Genomic DNA, 18,650 nt, shown 5'->3' with positions numbered 1-18,650 from the left:
TCAGTTCCTGTTTCACTAGCCACATTTCTGGTGCTCAATATCCACATGTGCCTAGTAGCTACCATATTGGGACAGAGCAGTATTAGGCAGCTCAGTCTCAAACTGAGTTCATTTTACTCCAACCATCCCTATTACTGTATTACCTACCCTGAATATCACCATACAGCTAGCTCTCACAAGATAGTGGCTTTAACAGTCACTGCATGTTTGCCTTTCTGATTTATTCCCTTTTTGTTGAGCATACCTGACGGATATCTCACTCTCATGTACAGGCAAATTAGTAGGACTACAGAGGAGGCACTGTTTTTTGAAATTATCTCAAGCTTACAGGGTAGGGTACCTCAGCTGATTAAAGCGTCATCCTGGTATGCCAAGGTTTTAGGTTCAATTCCTGTCGGGGTACATTCAAGAAGCAACCAATGAGTGCACAGCCAGCTGGAACAGATTGATGTTGTGCTTGCTCTCTATCACATCAATTAAAAAAAAGTCATCTCAAGCTTACAGATACATTACAAGGACAGTACAAAGAATTCTTACATTATTACTCTCACTCAACAATTTTTTAACATTTTGCTACAATATGCTTTATCATTACTTTTTTCCATGTATATTTTTCTGAACCACTTAGGATATTACATACACAATTATGATTTAGCTTCCCATGTAGATTTTCCTAAAGGTGCCAATCACTGGACATATCCATATAAATTCTGACCTCAGTGATATCTACATTATCATAGTAATTTAACCAGCTAGCATGTGAATTGTACATAGGTCTAATGAGCTGAATGTTACAAATGGATCTATGCTCTGAATCCTGGTGACATCTGGTGAGGAATAACCCATCTCCATGTACTTCCCATCCTCTGCCCCCGATGTGGGGGGGCAATGGGGCTGAAGACAACCCAAATCAGGTAATATGTGGTTTCCAGTAGCCCGAAACACCTTCTGAAAAATTTACCAAGCACAGTGTTGTACTACTGGCTGGCTCAGGGTGTCCACAGCTCACATCAGCAGCCTGCAACTATTCCCCATGATGGCAAAATTCCTACTACGTATGGGCCATCAGTTTACTTTGACTAAATCCTTGCCTCCCTCCCTACACACTGCCCATCATTACCACAGATTAGGGTTAGAGAAGCCCTTAGATTATTGGCTCCCTCAAGAGCTGAGGTCAAACCTTAGACTAGGAAGTAAAAGTGTAATAAGTTCTCCAGTTGTGAACCTGAGGATCAATGAATGAGCAAGTGCAAATGATTTTGGTTGTGTTTCCTTTATATAGGAAAACAAAGTCACAAAAACACTGAAACTGAGATAAAATAAAATGTCTTAGCGACCCTCAATTCATATGAGCAAGTTAAAAAACTATAGTATTAAGCTACAAGTTTACAGTGATGCTTGTTGGAAGCAGAAAGGTCATAGCTTATTTCTAAAAATCTCTAGAACCTACTTATTCATTCACTAAGTGCTTTAAGCTCTTCCACATGTGAAAGAAAATAGAAAAGGAATATAGCAGTACACATACACGTAATTTCCAAAGAACTTTTAAGATGATAAGACATTTAGTAGTCAATTAGAATTTGTGATACCTACTCTGTAGGAGTCTAGGGTTAAGACACCACGTAATGAAGAGAATATTGGGGAGGAGCACACTTTAACAGAAACCTAGTTTTACCAGAAAGGAACTGAGTTCCCAGAAGAAAAAGACCATGTACAAAGGCTGAGAATTAGAAGGGAACAGCACCTCCATAAACCTGAAGCAGGCTAGTGTGGCCAGAGCAAAAATTAGGTGACAGAAAAGCTAAACATGGAAACTGATTAGGCAGATTTGTAAGCCATATATTGGATTGTATCACGTGTAATAAATAAATAAATATATATATATATATATATATATATATATTGTATTTTTCTGAAGCTGGAAACGGAAAGAGACAGACAGACTCCTGCATGCGCCCTACAGGGATCCACCCGGCATGCCCACCAGGGCCGATGCTCTGCCCCTCCGGGGCATCGCTCTGCCGTGACCAGAGCCACTCTAGCGCCTGGAGCAGAGGCCAAGGAGCCATCCCCAGCGCCCGGGCCATCTTTGCTCCAATGGAGCCTTGGCTGCGGGAGGGGAAGAGAGAGACAGAGAGGAAGGAGGGGGGGGGTGGAGAAGCAAATGGGCGCTTCTCCTATGTGCCCTGGCCGGGAATCGAACCCGGGTCCCCCACACGCCAGGCCGATGCTCTACCGCTGAGCCAACCAGCCAGGGCCGTAATAAATATTTTAATAAGAGGAAATTATTAAAGGATTTTCAGAAGGGAAATAAAATTAAATTTATTTTTTTTTAAACATCTTTTAAGTGCTACATCAACAATGGATAGTACTGGCCGGGTAGCTCAGGTGGGTAGAGTATAGTCCCAACATGCCAAGGTTGTGAGTTTGATCCCCATTCAGGGCACATACAAGAATCAACTAATAAATGCATAAATAAGTGTGGGGGGGAAATCAATATTTCTTTCTGTAAAAATCAATCAGTCAATAAAGAGAATGCATAGAAGCAAAGGGGTACGTGTACAGCAACAGACCTACCATGGTAGTGCATGTGAGAGATCAGGGAAACTGTATGTATGATGGGATAGACACAGAAATACTAGAAGATGGTGTGATAATACCATGTATTAAGATGGTGTTTCAGTAAATGTTTAACTAAAAACATGTAAAATCAGGATGTGGAATAAAACAACAATTCAGTTTGTCATACTTAAGAAAAACTAGAGTCATTTCATAATTTCAAAGTATATTCCTTGATCAACTAGTCCAGGGGTAGTCAACCATTTTATACCTACCGCCCACTTTTGTATCTCTGTTAGTAGTAAAATTTTCTAACCGCCCACCGGTTCCACAGTAATGGTGATTTATAAAGTAGGGAAGTAACTTTACTTTATAAAATTTATAAAGCAGAGTTACAGCAAGTTAAAGCATATAATAATAATTACTTAGCAAGTACTTTATGTCGCATTTTCACTAAGTTTGGCAGAATAAATCTTTATAGAACTTACTATAGTTAAATCTTTTTATTTATACTTTGGTTGCTCCGCTACTGCCCACCATGAAAGCTGGAATGCCCACTAGTGGGCGGTAGGGACCATGTTGACCACCACTGGACTAGTCTCACAATTTGTCTACCTCTGAATGTACTAAAAATTGTCAACATCAAGTTTAGATTCTTGTCATTTTAAACCAGTTACCTTTAGGATAAACAAACTCTGAACATGGCCTACAAAGCTTGGCCCCCAGTCTTTGTCCTTTGCCCAACCCTGCCTTCCTTTATTTCTGGGAGTATGTGAGGTTTCCCTTCTGCTTTTGGATCCTGGCACATCTTTTCCTTTGCTAACTGCAACTCGACATCTACTTGTTTTCTGGATTTCAATTAAACCATCACTTCTGAGATTAATCCCCATTGAATGCTTTTTATTGTAAATTACACTTTCTCTACAGAAAACCTGTTATATATGTGAAATGTTATATATAGATATATAATCTATATACACACACACACACATACCCAGGAAGGCAGGGAGCATATGTTTTGTTCTATCACTAAATCCCTGAATACCTAACACACAACCCAATCAATACACAGCAGGCATTCCATTTCTGTTAACAATGAATGAATATGGTAGCAAAGCAAATTGAAGGTTAAATTTAGATTTAATACAAGTTTTGCTGTTCACTGGCAATCCTACATCAGGCTATAGATGTAAAGCAATTTTTTAAATCTCTACAACAGAATAAAGCATAAACACCCATTCTGTGTAAAAGAACTACCAATCTAAGGTCTGGCAATGGTTTTTCATTTGTTTTTAGTAAGCAAAATGCTGTATAACTTCATTTTTCTGAAGATAGGAAGCAAATAATACTCTGTAATTAGATTAAAGAACTAATCATTAAAACTGAAATGCAGCTCACCTGAAATCCAGTATTTATGCCATGAGTATATCCTTAATTATTTTCACTAAAATAATTTAACATAAAATTATATCAATACTGCATACGAAAATTTCTGGATTCTTGTTTTAAAGCATGACTGTTTTATTTTTTCTTTTGTTGATTATACATTTTTTTACTGGTAAATCAGATAAACAAGTATATAAAGGAAATAAACTTTTATTTTGGCAGAAGATAAACTGTGCAGATTAAAATGCCTCAATTTAACCTGAAGTAATGGTTTTGAATCATACAAATTTTTAAGAAGAAAAATAAAGACCATCTAAACAGATTTCCCTAGTTTATAACATTTTCAGAATCTCAAAAAAAAATTGAAAAATACTCATTAACTACTTTAAAAATGTCAATACCATATGGCTTTATGAAATAACTTCTAAAATTATATATTTTTTACTTAAAAAGAATCCCAAGTCTTAAATAAACTGCTAGCAATAACATTTCTTCACTTAAAAGTGCATATTTCTTAGGGCGTAACTTAGTTTTTGAATAAATTTTTACAAATTTTTAACACACACACAGAAAGTCACAAAATATTTTTGAGGAAAAGTGTTTTCACCAAAAGCCACCTTTAAATAAACTGCAGTAGAAGATACTGTTCTTTCTTTTTCTACCATCAGAATTCTTAGTGAGATGCTTTGGCAGTTTTAAGATTAGTCATAGTCTCTACCAAGCGACACTGACATTAATGATGTCCGTGGAGACAACTGCATTGCTGGCTCAGTTTGAATAGAGACATTACTGGGCTGGTTCTCCAAATCAGCTGCAAAGGTGCTCTCTTCTCTAACATCAAGAGTTTGTTCAACAGAAGCTGGATGGAGTGGAATATTATCTACAGTTTTGTTGGCATTATTTAAGTTATGTGTGGTAATATCACATCCTTTGTCCAGAACACCAACTTCATCTTCTATTGTAACTATATCTTCAGTTTCAAATGTTTCCAAAGGAGCCAAAAACTCACTCTGTAGAGGGTCCTGAGGACCACTATTGCCATGTTCTGTATCCTCCTTTACTTCAGAATCCTTATCACTATCACTCTCAATGGTAATCACAACAGGGGAACGTGAAGCGCTATCTCCATGGTGTTTCTTATGCTTCTTCTTATGTTTCTTCTTTTTCTTTTTATGATGTCTAGTTGTATCAGTAGCTTTCCCTTCATAAACTATCTCTACACTTAGGCTCCGAGTCCTCCTTTTCCTCTTCTTGTGTTTTGTCTCTCTGTCTGATGATCTGCTATCTGAAAAACTGTCACTCTCATTTTTGTAATTTCCATCCAATTTTGATGAAGATTTTTGACAATGACTTTCTTTTACTTTAGTAGTAAATTCACGAGATGGTTGAGCCACTTCGTTAGTACCCTCCAAGTGCCGTGTTTTGTATTTTCGCTTCCCTCCAGGCTTTTCATTTCTTACACGGTCAGGCCCTGTAGATGCAGTCTTTGATCTATTACTGGATAGGCTCCTTGATCTGTGCCTTTCATAGTAGTAATATTTCCTTTCACTGTGATTATTTTTTTTCCTAGCATTGGTTCTTTCAGAAAAAGACTGAATTCTAAATTCTGGACTTGAAGATTGTCTGGAATAATGAGCTCTAGACAGAGTCCTCCTCCTGTAAGATGATTCATAGCCATCCCTATCCTTATTTCTACTATAGTAAGTATATTCCCATTTATATTTGCTTCCATAGTTATTTTTTAAATAATAATGATCTCTAGTTCTGCTCCGTGATCTTTTACCATGATCACTGCTATGAGACCTTGATCTGCTTGTGCTTTCACTACTTAGAGACAGAGTCTGGCTTCTTCTCGACCAGCTACTATCTCTAGTTCTTGATCTATTTTTATCTCGTCTACTTCTAGGTCTACTACTCTCCCTGCTTCTGGATCGCTTTCTTTTCATCCTTTTCTTCCCATGATGCTTTCTACGATTCTTCTGATCATGCCCACTTCTACTCTGGGAACATGAATCTGAACTTCTCGATCTTCCCCTCCTTCTGTGTCTGCGGTTATATGGGGAATATGCTCTGTCTCCTCTGACTGATGAGCTCAGGTGTCTGGGAGAGGATAATAATGTAGATTGTTTCTCTTCCTTCTTTGATTTGATTCCTGTACCAGAATCACAATGATCTTTATTTATTTGCTCATCCTTTCCAAGTACAGAGTGTGGAGATGAACATCTACTGACATCACTATCACCAGAACTGTAAGACTGCTCTTGCTCTTGCGTCTTTATGGTCTCCATTTTCTCATAAGAGCCTAAGTCCTCAGAATCCGAGGACAATTCAACAAGTTCTGGGGTCCTCTCAGCTAGTGGCTTAACAAACCCAACAATGACACAATTAGATGAAGAAGAATCACTGTCATTATTTAGGTCCTCATTGGTTTGTACTTCTTGTATCTGAGGCGTGGCTCTTCCTGTTACAAGTTCTTCATCAGAACTATCAGAAGAATTTAAAAGGGAAGACATGACAGCACGTACCTGCTCTGAGCTTGAGTAAGATGGTCCTGGAGTTTCATCATCCCATGGTGCCCGACTAACAGTGGCTACATTAATATCCAGCTCTTGGGTTTCAGCTTCATCTGGAGATATTGTTATGACTGAAGAATCAGAATGGCTACCTTCTTCATAGGAAGGAGCAGGACAATCATAATTAGCATGTTGATCAAAGGCTGCCATGTTAAAAGGAGATCGAGCAAAACTGATAAATTCGTGTATAAAATGCTCAGTCCGATTAAGTAAAAATGGCCTCAAATCGGACACAAATGCCTGACTCTCCAAGTCATAGCGAGTAACATTACTCATGATGATGTGCTGTACTATATTCACTAAAGATCCATGAGCTCCAAAAAGAACCGTAAGTTCACGCTTTAACCAGGGGACTAATCTGTGAAGACAAGCTGGATTTCTACGAAAAAATTCAGCTGAAATATCCCTGTAGCGACCACCATCTTCAATATTTCTAACGCGAGCACCAGCTCGATAGAGAGTTCGCCTAAAATTTATAATGTCCTGTTCTTGAATTTTCCGCAAAGATCTTTCATCTGTAGTAGTAGCTTGCCTCCTTGAAATATGTCTCATAAATTGAGGAATTTCACTATCTCTGGGTCTTGTTGAAATACCTAATCCTTCAAAGAGCACACCACTATCTGGTGGAGTTGTTGTTCTTCTATTCATGGCAGGATTGGATGAATAAACAAGAACACTTCGGTCTCGATGATATGGAGGCGGCCTTAGGGTGTACTCCTTGAAATCATCTTCTGCCCTTACAGAATGGAAAATAGAATCAAAGGGTTGTTTACACAGAGGACATTCAGCTTTGTTTTTGGACCACTCCTGTACACAGCGAAAACAGAACTTATGTAAACAGCGGTCTAAGTACGACACATTATCAAATCTATCCAAGCAAATAGGACACTTAGAATCAGGAGATGCATCAGCTGGCACTGTCTGCTGCAATTTGCTAGTGCCAGCTTTTGGCGAAAAGTTGTCCATTTTAAATTCCTTAGCTGCTGATGCCATTACCTGTAAAAGGGAAAAATTTACATCAGTAACTTGGTAAAAGAGAAATAACTAAACCAAGAAAAAATGCAAATAATGACTTTAAAATATACTTTGGTGAAAATAGTTCCATTATCTCTGTAATAGTAAGGGGCAGTGTCACCTAGTAACATGGTACTTAAGCATAAGCTAGAAAAACAAATGTCCTGGGTCTGAATCCTGGTTCCATACTAGCAGTGTGACTGGGCACAAGTTACCATCTCGACGCTTTAATTTCATCTGTAGATCACTGCCTCACAGGGTTTGTGAAGATGTAAAAAGATCTAAGAAAAGATGCCTGGAGCCCTGGCCGGTTGGCTCAGAGGTAGAGCGTCGGCCTAGCGTGCGGAGGACCAGGGTTCGATTCCCGGCCAGGGCACACAGGAGAAGCGCCCATTTGCTTCTCCACCCCTCCGCCGCGCTTTCCTCTCTGTCTCTCTCTTCCCCTCCCGCAGCCAAGGCTCCATTGGAGCAAACATGGCCCGGGCGCTGGGGATGGCTCTGTGGCCTCTGCCCCAGGCGCTAGAGTGGCTCTGGTCGCAACATGGCGACGCCCCGGAGGGGCAGAGCATCGCCCCCTGGTGGGCAGAGCGTCGCCCCATGGTGGGCGTGCCAGGTGGATCCGGTCGGGCGCATGCGGGAGTCTGTCTGACTGTCTCTCCCTGTTTCCAGCTTCAGAAAAAAAAAAAAAAAAAAAAAAAAAAAAACAACTAAAAAAAAAAAAAAAGAAAAGATGCCTGGTACATAGTAAGCTCCCAAATATTACATAACATTCTATGATTATTTTAAAAAATAATACAGAAATATTTGAAATATACAAAAAAAGTACAAAAGAAAATATTCCAAGTATCCATGTATCCAGCCCTCAGATTTTACATTATCTCATGGTTATTCCAGATTTTAAAAAATGTCCTTTATCTTACCCTCCAATCCCTCTTTAGAAAACAAAACAAACAAAACCTGAATTAGTGTTATTTCTTTTTCTTTAAAGCGGGGGTGGGGTGGAGGTGGGGGTGGAGGTGGGAGTGTGGCAGTGCCCGGGACAACAGGCAGGGACAGACAGGAAGAGAGAGAGAGAGAAGCATCAAGTTGTTGCAGCACTTTAGTGTTCACTGACTGCTTTCTCATATGAGCCCTGATGGGGGGGGGGGGGGCACACCAGCTGAAACAATGACCCCTTGCTCAATTTAGCAACCTTAGGCCACAAGTCTATGATCACATGCTCAAGCCAGCAACCCTGGGGTTTAGGACCTGGGTGTCAGGTGGTGTTATTTCTATGTATGCTTTTATATCTTTCATACATATGCCCCAAACAATAGACTACTAATTTATTTGTGGTAATTGTTGTAGATATACTTTTAAAAATAGATTTAGTAATACAGACAGTCCCCAGGTTACAAATGAGATAGGTTCTATAGGCTTATTCTTAAGTTGAATTTGTATGTAAATTGAAACAGGTACATTTGCCCATTGAATGCAACTTAAATGTTTATCTTAACATATTTACTTTTACCTTTCTGTGCATATAAACACTTAGTATTCATAATACAGGGACTGCCTACAACTTTGTATGGTGACAGGTTGTTACTAGACTGCCAATGGTGAGCACATCATAGGTATATTAAAGCCAAATCACTATCGTGTATATGTGAAATTAATATAATACGGTATGTCAACAATATTTGAGTGAAAAAAAGAATTATTGAATCTGCATAGCAGCAAGTTCACCTGTTTAAACCAATTCTATGGTTTTTAAAGAAAGATTATTTCACACACAAAAAAGATTTTTAGTGAAAATTAAATGAATACTAAATGTGAACTCTAGGGAAGTGCACAGCCCATAGCAAATGCTCACTAAATGTTAGCTGCTATTATTACTACACCATTGTTACTTTTGCTACTACACATTATCACTGATTCCTTTCAGCCCCCTTAAGAAGTTTTTCTTAGCCTTTTTACTTAATTGAAAGTCATCCATTAAGTATCCTGAACTATGCATTCAATCCATTTCCCTTATTATCTTTTCCCACAAGGATCACTAGAATCTTAATCATTTTTATTTTCTTTTAATTTATCAGTTTGTTTCCCATAACTTATAAAATGAACTTGCCAGAGATGAAATCTAGTTTGCATTACATTTTAGCCTTATCTTATAAAATCCCTCTTTAGCTGCATTTTACACCAATCATTTCATATATATTAAGTATTAGTTTCTTCTCTATGGTTTCCTGGGCCCATTATCCATCTTTCTTTACTTCCTCTATCACAGGAAGTCCCATCACTAGTCAACTACTGTCAAGTTAGTTAAATAACAGAACTCTAATTTTCTAAACAACAGACTCATTGGCATACCCAGCTCTACAAAAACAAACCCCGCAATAAAGAAGATCTGAGATTGTGAAATAAGTATTTCATCATAGATTTCAAATTAAACTTGCTCACAGGGCATCTCAAATCTTCAGATGCATAACTTAATTTGGTCTTCTATTTCCTATAGTGGAAATGCAAAAATCATCACTGTCCTTAAATAGAAAAGAATTCTAAGTATAGAACACCAATTGCTTTTCTGTTAACATATTTAAACTATGAAACCTTACTGTTGCATAAATTTCCTCCTACTTCTAATATTTTTTATTCTTCTACTCTGGAAAAATACAATAAAAACCTTTAGGAGCCTTAGCCAGGTAGCTCAGCAAGTCAGAGCATCCTCCCAGTGTGCCAAGTTCCTGGGTTCATTTCCCGGTCAGGGAACTTAAGAGAAGCAACCTATGAATGCACAACTAAATGGAACTAAGTGGAACGAGTTGATTCATCTCTCCTCAAAATCAATGGAGGAAAAAAATCTTATAAAACCTTTAGGAAAAGAGACAGTGAGCATATGTTAGGGTAAGGAGTAAAGAGTGGGGAGAAACTAGTGAGGCCATCAGGAGACCTGGACTGAAGACAAGGTGTCACCTAAAACTAACTCTGTAAACTAGAAAAATCCACATTTAACTCTGGGTTTGCCCTGCTATAATAAAGGGATTATCAGAATTTAAAAAGTGAAGCCTTGGCTGGGTAGTTCAGTTGGCTAGAGCAACATTACAATATGCCAAGGATACAGGCTCAATCCCCCATCAGGGCACTTACAAAAATCAACCATTGAGCCTAACCAGGAGGTGCCACAGTGGACAGAGAGTCGACCTGGGAGGCTGAGGGCCCAGGTTTGAAACCCTGAAGTCGTTGGCTTGAAGCCAAGGTCACTAGCTTGAGCAAAGAGTCACAACTCAGCTGGAAGCCCCCCCCCCCTCAAGGCACAAATGAGAAAGCAATCAATAAACAATTAAGGTGATGCAACTATGAGTTGATGCTTCTCATCTCTCTTCCTTCCTGTCTGCCCTAGTTTGCTCACTTGCTCTCCCCCTTCACTTAAAAAGGTAACCAATGAATGCTTAAATAAGCGGAACAACAAATAGATGTTTCTCTTTGAAATAAAGAATTTGTTTATTAACCATTCCCAGTGCACACAAAAATTATAACCCACAGTGAAATTTATTAAATAAGTTATTAGATAGTAAAGTTGAATCAAATAAAACAAAACCTCAACTAAGCATTTAAAAAATATTTTTTAATGATATCTTAGTCTTCCCTGGTTTTATAAGCCTGTTAACTACACTGACAGCACAAGTCTAAAGAATATCCAGTAATGGCATTCATAGTAGGTAACAGAACAAATTGTTGTGCATTTCTACACAGGAATAACTTTAGCTACAAAGAATGGCATTCAACCAAAACATCAATGACAATGAATGTAGATCATCAAATAAGGAATTTACTTCTTCAAAAACAGTGACTCAATAGTACCAAAATTAACATATTTGCTAAGATATAAATGAAGTATAATCAGCATATGAACCAGTAATTCCCCACCCATCTATTCAAGAGAAAGGAAAACATATGTCCATACAAAAACTTGTAACTGAATATTTATAGCGGCATTTGTCATAAAGGCTCAAAAGTGAAAATAACCCAAAATTTCTATCAACTGGGGAAGATAAATAAAATGTAGCATATCCGTATAATACAGCGGTTCTCAACCTGTGGGTCGCGACCCCAGCGGGGGTCGAACACAGGGGTCGCCTAAAGCAATGAGAATACATAATGCATATCAGGTATTTACATTCCTAATCATATAAGTAGCCACCAAAATTATTTTTTGGTTTGGGGTCACCGCAACATGAGGAACTTTATTGCGTGGTCACGGCATTAGAAAGGTTGAGAACCACTGATATAATGGAATATTTGGCAACAAATATGAAGTACTGATGCTACAACATGGCTGAACCTTTTAATTACGCTAAATAAAAAACCAAAATGAGTCATAAAGACCACATATTGTATGATACCATTTATATGAAATGTCCAGAATAGGCAAATCTGTAGATGGAAAGTACAGGGTTAGGCAAAGGTAGGTTAACAGTTGTTCTTATGGAAAATAATACAATAATTAACTCTGCCTTTCATGTACTCACAACTGTAAGCCTACTTTTGCCCATACCTGTAGATTGGTGGTTGCTGCGGGTCAGGAGAAGGATTACAAAATTCCTTTCTGAGATGATGAAAATGTTCAATCTGATCATAGTTGCACTCTGCAAATATACTAAAAACTACTAGATTATATATATCTAACAGGCAAACTTTATGGATGAAATGTAAATTATAGCTCAACAAAGCTGTCTAAAAAAATACAAATTAAGGCATAAAACAGGGATGGCTAGAGACAGTTTAAGATTTTGTGGGAGGGGTTCTAGGTTGAGGTAGCAAAGGTGGACCTGAGGGTAAGGTTTCTCTACACTTGTGCTCTCTAGAATTAGGACTTCAAATTCACTCCCCCCCCCCCCCCAAGCCAGGGAAGAAGATTAATCAGTTCTTCCATTTCCTTAACTGCCTCCAAAATCTGAAATAAAGTTTAGCATCTTTAGGATAAACTGATTAAGCCAAACCTTATCTTCCCCAAATCTTCAAATCTGTAGCCTGTAAGATAAGAAGAACCCTTTGTTCCACATTTTGGGGGTATTTCAGGTAATTAACAAGCATACATATCTAAGGAAAACGAACTGGGGAGTGGTGAAGAATCAGGAGGCTGGAGTTCAATTTAGACCACAAACTGGACATTTTAAAAACTGCACAGTGAGCCTGATCTGTGGTGGTGCAGTGGGTAAAGCATCGGACCTGGAACACTGAGGTTGCTGGTTCGAAACCCCAGGCTTGGCTGGTTAAGGCACATATGGGAGTTGATGCTTCCTACTCCCCACCCCTTCTCTCTCTCTCTATCCTCTAAAATAAATAAAATCTAAAAACAAGCAAAAAAGAACTGCACAGTGATATAAACAAAATTGGAATGCTGTAAAATTTTCCTATAAAAGTCACTTTCTATGGCATTCCGTAAATTACCACTGAATATAAAATTAAACCACCATCTGATTACATTAGGAAGTGATGTTAATTCTAATGCAGAGTCAAGGCTGAGAATCAAAACCACTTAACAGCTATGTGATCTGAAGGACGTTATTTAATTTCTTAAAACCTTAAGTAACAGTACACACCTGAAAAGGTGGTTGTGTGAAGGGATACATTCCACAAAAACACTTAGGATAGTGCTTGGTGAGCATTAAGAACTGAATATTGAAAAAAAAGAAAAAGAAAAAAAAAAGAACTGAATAGTGCCTGACCAGATGGTGGCACAGTGGATAGAGCGTCGGACTGGGATGCAGAGGACCCAGGTTCGAGACCCCCGAGGGTCGCCAGCTTGAGCGCAGGCACATCTGGTTTGAGCAAAAGCTCACCAGCTTCAACCCAGGGTCGCTGGTTCCAGCACGGGGTTACTCAGTCTGCTGAAGACCCGCGGTCAAGGCACATATGAGAAAGCAATCAATGAACTAAGGTGTTGCAACACACAACGAAAAACTAATGATTGATGCTTCTCATCTCTCCGTTCCTGTCTGTCCCTGTCTATCCCTCTCTCTGACTGTCTCTGTAAAGAAAAAAGAAAGAACTGAATAGTGTTTCGCTATGTTATGTGAAAATAAAATTTACTTTTAGTCGTTTTCATCACCCTTAAACATTATAAAGGCCCAGAGATAACAGTCTGTGACAACTAATTTTCATATTTACCATAATTATTGTATTTAATATATCTAGGCAAAGTAGTTCAAACGGTTCCCAAATGATAAACTAGAAATACACCCCAAGTATTTAAAATAACCTGGGTTCTACCTCTTCTGACCTTAAAAAAATTACCCTACCTCTCTGAACTGCAATTTAAACAATTCCAAAAGATGATATATAACTTACAGTATCTACTGACCTATAACATTTAATTCCAATTCCAGCAATAAGAACTGCTTGAGAACTATTCCCTCTACAGTACAGCCACCCATTCCAAACAAGTGTTTCTTTTGCCTGACTGTATAGCTTTGCATGTCACTGACTAAAAACAGATAACCAACCCCCCCCCCCCAACCCTCATCACTATTAACTAAACCTTGGGTAGCTCTTTCTTAATTTATCGTAATCTTGAAAATTTCTTCCAAAAATTCTATTCACTTTTCCCCTGAAGTCACTGTTTGCCTCATCTCAGTACTGACCCCTTCCAGTGCTGGAATCTGCAGCCCACGAGGAGAGAGACACTGACTGAATGAAGGAATCACCAGCGAGTGAGCCCAACCCACAGTGTATAACAATAGTGCAGACAGCTCCAACAGCCATGGTGATAGTGCTTCCTTGGATTGGAACTGCCAAGAGCCAGGTTCTAGGACAAGCATCGCGTACATTACATAATCACAACGAACCAAAAGACTGTTGTTCCCATTTTACAGACAAGCTCAGAAAATTAAAGAACCCATCCAAAGTCACACTTCTGACAGTGGAAATGCCACGATTCAGACCCAAACATTTTGCGTTGGGATTTTCCCCGCCTAGAGACCAGGGTCTTCCAGTACACCGCTAGGCTCGCGCCCCCTCGGGAGCGCTTCTTGGACACGCAGGCCTCCCTGGCCCACTGGCACAAATCCACAGGTGCGCCGCAGGTGCCTTCTGACCATCGTGCCCCGCCGAGGCCCATAGGGCCTCTCAGCTCCCTCAACCTTTCCGACCCCCGCGTCCCATTGTTCCCGATCCCTCTCACCTCAAAGAGTGTCGGCGAATGCCGGGCAGGGGCACTCGGGGCAAGCTCCCGGCGGCCCAGGAAGCCAGGTCGGTGACGGCAGGATCCCCGGAGGCGTACCCGGCGACTTCTCCGCTGGCCCTCAGAAGCCGAAGGATGCGGGGCTGCTTCACCCTCCTCGCGAGACAGCAGAGACCCTGGCGGCTGCTGCGACCCCTGTGACGTAAAACGCTCATCACCAATGGTAGCGTGGAGGCGGCGGTAAGAGCAAAACCTAACCGGTGGCCCCCGGCGCGTCAAAACAAAACACCCGCCTGCGTAACGCATGCGCAGTACAAGGGCGCCGGCGCTGGAGGCGGGGCTTAGTGTGCTCGGCCCTTCCCCCCACTTCTCCCGCGTTGGCCTGGCATGCGGGAGTCCCGGGTTCGATTCCCGGCCAGGGCACACAGGATAGGCGCCCATCTGCTTCTCCACCTTTACCCCTCTCCTTCCTGGCTGTCTCTCTCTTCCCTTCCCACAGCCGAGGCTCCATTGGAGCAAAGTTGGCCTGGGCGCTGAGGATGGCTCTGTGGCCTCTGCCTCAGGCGCTAGAATGGCTCTGATTGCTGCAGAGCATCGCCCTCTGGTGGGCGTGCCGGGTGGATCCCGGTCGGGCGCGTGGGGGAGTCTGTCTGACCGTTTCCAAATTCAGAAAAATACAAAAAAAAAAAAAAAAAAAAAAAAAAGCAAAGCCTGACCAGGCGGTGGCACAGTGGATAGAGCATCGGACTGGGATGCATAGGACCCAGGTTCGAGACCCTGAGATCGCCAGCTTGAGCGCGGGCTCATCTGGTTTGAGCAAAGCTCACCAGCTTGGACCCAAGATCGCTGGCTCAAGCAAGGGGTCACTTGGTCTGCTGTAGCTCCACGGTCAAGGCACATATGAGAAAGCAATCAATGAACAACTAAGGTGTCGCAACGAAAAACTAATGATTGATGCTTCTCATCTCTCTCCGGTCCTGTCTGTCTGTCCCTATCTATCCCTCTCTCTGACTGTCTCTGTAAAAAAAAAAAAAAAAGGAACTGAGTTACAAGGATGTGAAGTGACTTTACCTCCCAGAAAATAACAATACCGAGATTCGAATAGAATCGAAAGCCAGAGCCCAACCAGTGTCCTACAGTCTGTCTTTTTTTCCTGGCGTAACCTAGTCTTCAGAGAAAGAGATCTACTTCAGTCTGGGGATCAACAGGGATTACCTTGGAGAACATGGCTTTGAAATCTTCGCAAAACAACGTTTTCTTCTCTCAAGATTGCCTTCCCCTTTACCCATGCCCCGAAATCAGGATTCAAATCCCTTTTTTATATATCTGAGATGCTCCGAGGAAGAGCGTCTGGGCTTGAAGCGACCCATCGCCCCATTCCACCGTCTGTCCTCGGATGTGAGCGTCCCAAACATGCTCAGAGCGGCCGCGTGCCCAACCGCCGGCCTCCAGCTTCGTATCTGATGCGCGCTAACGTTCTAAGCACTGAATAAACGCTCAACAAACACTTGTTGACTGGCAGGTACATTATGTCGAGGAACTGGTGCCACGTTATTTCTTCTTGAAGAAGGGCTCAGTTAACAGAGATTCCCACAATGATTTGTCCCTGTTATATAAAAGTGGGTGGTATTCTTGTTAACGTCGAAGACGGACATACGAAAGACTATCCATGACATGGGACCAGATGCGATAGGAAACGTTAATTCTTCCAGCATTAGATTGGCGGTGTAAAACTTAAAGATTAGTTGTTCAAATAAACTTTTAAATGCACACGACGTTACATTATCTTGCATTAACACTATATTGCAACTGAAAGTACCAGTTAACGAGGTAACGTCTATCTGAGCGACAAAGAAATCGTTTTTTTTTGTTTGTTTGTTTTTTTTTAAAAAAAAGTCGTTTTAAAACACTCTCGTTTGTCCAACCCCTTCCCTGGAAGGCGGGCAAGGCCCGGGATCCCGTAAGCCCGCCCCAGCGCGGGGCGGAAGAGACTCGGCGGCTCCCGGAAGCGAGTGGGCGGGCATTCGTGCCCGGATGTAAGATGGCCGCCCCTGCCGCCGGCAGCCGCCGCCCCGGAGGTTACTCTAAGGCCTGCAGGTTCCGCCTGTTCCTGCGGAACACCGTCGCCTCCTTACCATGAAGCTAGTGAGTCGCCGCACCCTGGATTGGATTTATTCAGTGGTAGGTCCCGGGTCTGGCGAGGCTCCACGGTGCTGACTTCCTAGGCCCGCGGGCAGAAACCCCGTATTTCCTTAGCTCCCAGAAACTCTAGAACCCATTCCTGAATTAAGCATTTCACTCCCTCATCTGGACTCCGCCTCTTCCTGGAATACACGCTCTTCCGTTTACGTAAGGATTGCTGGGTGGACTCGCCTCCCGTAATCCATTTATTCCTTTGTCACTTTAATTTCCACCATAGCAACGTACATAGCAACAGGGGTGGAGGGGGGCGGGGGGCAGGGAGGAAGTACTCTGAATTTTTTTGCTTCAATTCTCCTCTTGCACTTTTTTTTTAGTTGCTCCTCGCGATCGTATTCCTCTCCTGGGGATATATCATCTATGCCTCAACAGTAGCCGCTGGACGACAGCTAAGGAAGAAATACCCAGACAAAATCTTTTGGAATGAATGAAAATTTTAATTCTTCTTGATTTTATTCTATGCAAATACTTCTTTATCTCGCTTATCTGACACGTCTAAATTTAAGTAAAACCTATAATACAAAGTTCCCAAATGTATTTTTGTAGTCCTTTATAATAAACCGCTAATGTGCTAACTTTTCAAATACTTTTAAATTCTCACATAACAAAGTAACCTAAAAGTGACAGCCTGAGTAGATGTAATGAAACTTGAGTTTCTAAAATAGTTCTTTGAAAGTGCCTCAGAAAACCACCTTTAAAAGTGTGTTGAAGTTTTTACTTTTTCTATCTATATGTCTGTATCATATATACTTGGGGGTGGGAGAAAACTACTGTATTGATTTGTTGTTCCACTTATTTATGCATTCATTGGTTGCTTCTTTTATGAGCTCTGACCGGGAATCAAACCTGCAATCTTGGTATATGGGACAAGGCTCTAACTAAATCAAGCAGGCCCTTTTTATTTTTATTGATTTGAGAGAGAGAAACATCAATTTGTTGTTTCACCCATCTATGCATTCACTGATTGACTCCGGCACTCATCCTGACCAGGAATTGAACCTACAACCCTGGTGCATCCTGACGAAGTTCCAACTACCTGAACTACCAGCCAGGGCTGGAATTTCTATTCTGTTTATTGCAACATTTCATTCTGTTGCACATCTACACACCAGACTACTAGATCAAGCACTATGTATATAAAAAAAAAAATCTGTGACTTTTGTGTGTGACAGAGAGAAGGAGAGATGAGAAGCATCAATTCTTCATTGCAGCACCTTAGTTGTTCATTGACTGTTTTCTCGTATGTACCTTGACGGGGCAGGAGGGCTACAGCAGCACAAGTAATCCCTTGCTCAAGCCAGCGACTCCGTGCTCAAACCGGTGACCTTGGGGTTTTGAACCTGGACCCTTCTTCCCAGTCCTACACTCTATCTACTGTGCTACCACCTGGTCAGGTATGACGTTTTTTATTAAGTTTTTTTTTTTTTTTTTTTGAGAGAGTGAAACAGGAAGGAAGGGAAGGTGAGAAGCATCCACTCATACTTGCTGTCACTTTAGTTGTACATTGAGTTTCTCATTTGCGCCTTGACCAGGACATGCCAGTGTCCTCTAGCTCAAACCAGCAGCCCATGCTGACAATCTTCCACTCAGAGCCAGCAACCTCAGGGTTTCGAACCAGTGACCTCAGTGTTCCAGGTAGATGCTTTATCCACTGTGTCACCACAGGCCAGGCTCGTTTGACTATTTTTTCTACATCTTGTTTTTCAAGAATAGCCAGAAAAAAGAGATTGCTCATATCAACTTTTTTTTGCATGTGC

The 18,650-nt window shown here is 41.0% G+C and overlaps 3 protein-coding genes across 3 annotated transcripts in view; 1 reads left to right on the top strand and 2 right to left on the bottom strand.

Moving 5' to 3' along the window:
• The window catches only part of RIGI (RNA sensor RIG-I), a 71,627-nt gene extending 56,795 nt beyond the window's left edge, over positions 1-14,832 (bottom strand). Inside the window, exon 1 of the mRNA XM_066367844.1 lies at positions 14,695-14,832. The gene's annotated coding sequence lies outside the window, so the exon portion shown is untranslated. The remainder of the gene's footprint in view (positions 1-14,694) is intronic.
• Positions 4,140-17,040, bottom strand: TOPORS (TOP1 binding arginine/serine rich protein, E3 ubiquitin ligase). Its single transcript, XM_066367843.1, has 3 exons — positions 16,830-17,040; positions 14,695-14,889; positions 4,140-7,514 (listed from the first exon to the last, which is right to left on the bottom strand). The coding sequence occupies exons 1-3, from the start codon at positions 16,830-16,832 to the stop codon at positions 4,647-4,649; spliced, it is 3,066 nt and encodes a 1,021-aa protein (XP_066223940.1). The 5' UTR covers positions 16,833-17,040; the 3' UTR covers positions 4,140-4,646.
• Positions 16,704-17,426, top strand: SMIM27 (small integral membrane protein 27). The gene is given in 3 exon segments (XM_066367849.1): positions 16,704-16,875; positions 17,211-17,309; positions 17,311-17,426. Coding segments are annotated over 3 exon segments (177 nt in total). The 5' UTR covers positions 16,704-16,830; the 3' UTR covers positions 17,344-17,426.
• Positions 17,427-18,650: the final 1,224 nt, after the last annotated feature.

The sequence above is a fragment of the Saccopteryx leptura genome, chromosome 2 (assembly GCF_036850995.1).
Source record: "Saccopteryx leptura isolate mSacLep1 chromosome 2, mSacLep1_pri_phased_curated, whole genome shotgun sequence".
NCBI classification, from domain to species: Eukaryota; Metazoa; Chordata; class Mammalia; order Chiroptera; family Emballonuridae; genus Saccopteryx; species Saccopteryx leptura.
This window is presented reverse-complemented; position numbering and strand designations above follow the sequence as displayed.

Excerpts from the sequence above, each read along its gene's own strand:
- TOPORS (XM_066367843.1), bottom strand. Across the intron at positions 7,515-14,694 it reads ATTCGCCGACACTCTTTGAG|GTAATGGCATCAGCAGCTAA; the intron begins GTGAGAGGGATC and ends TCCCTTTTACAG.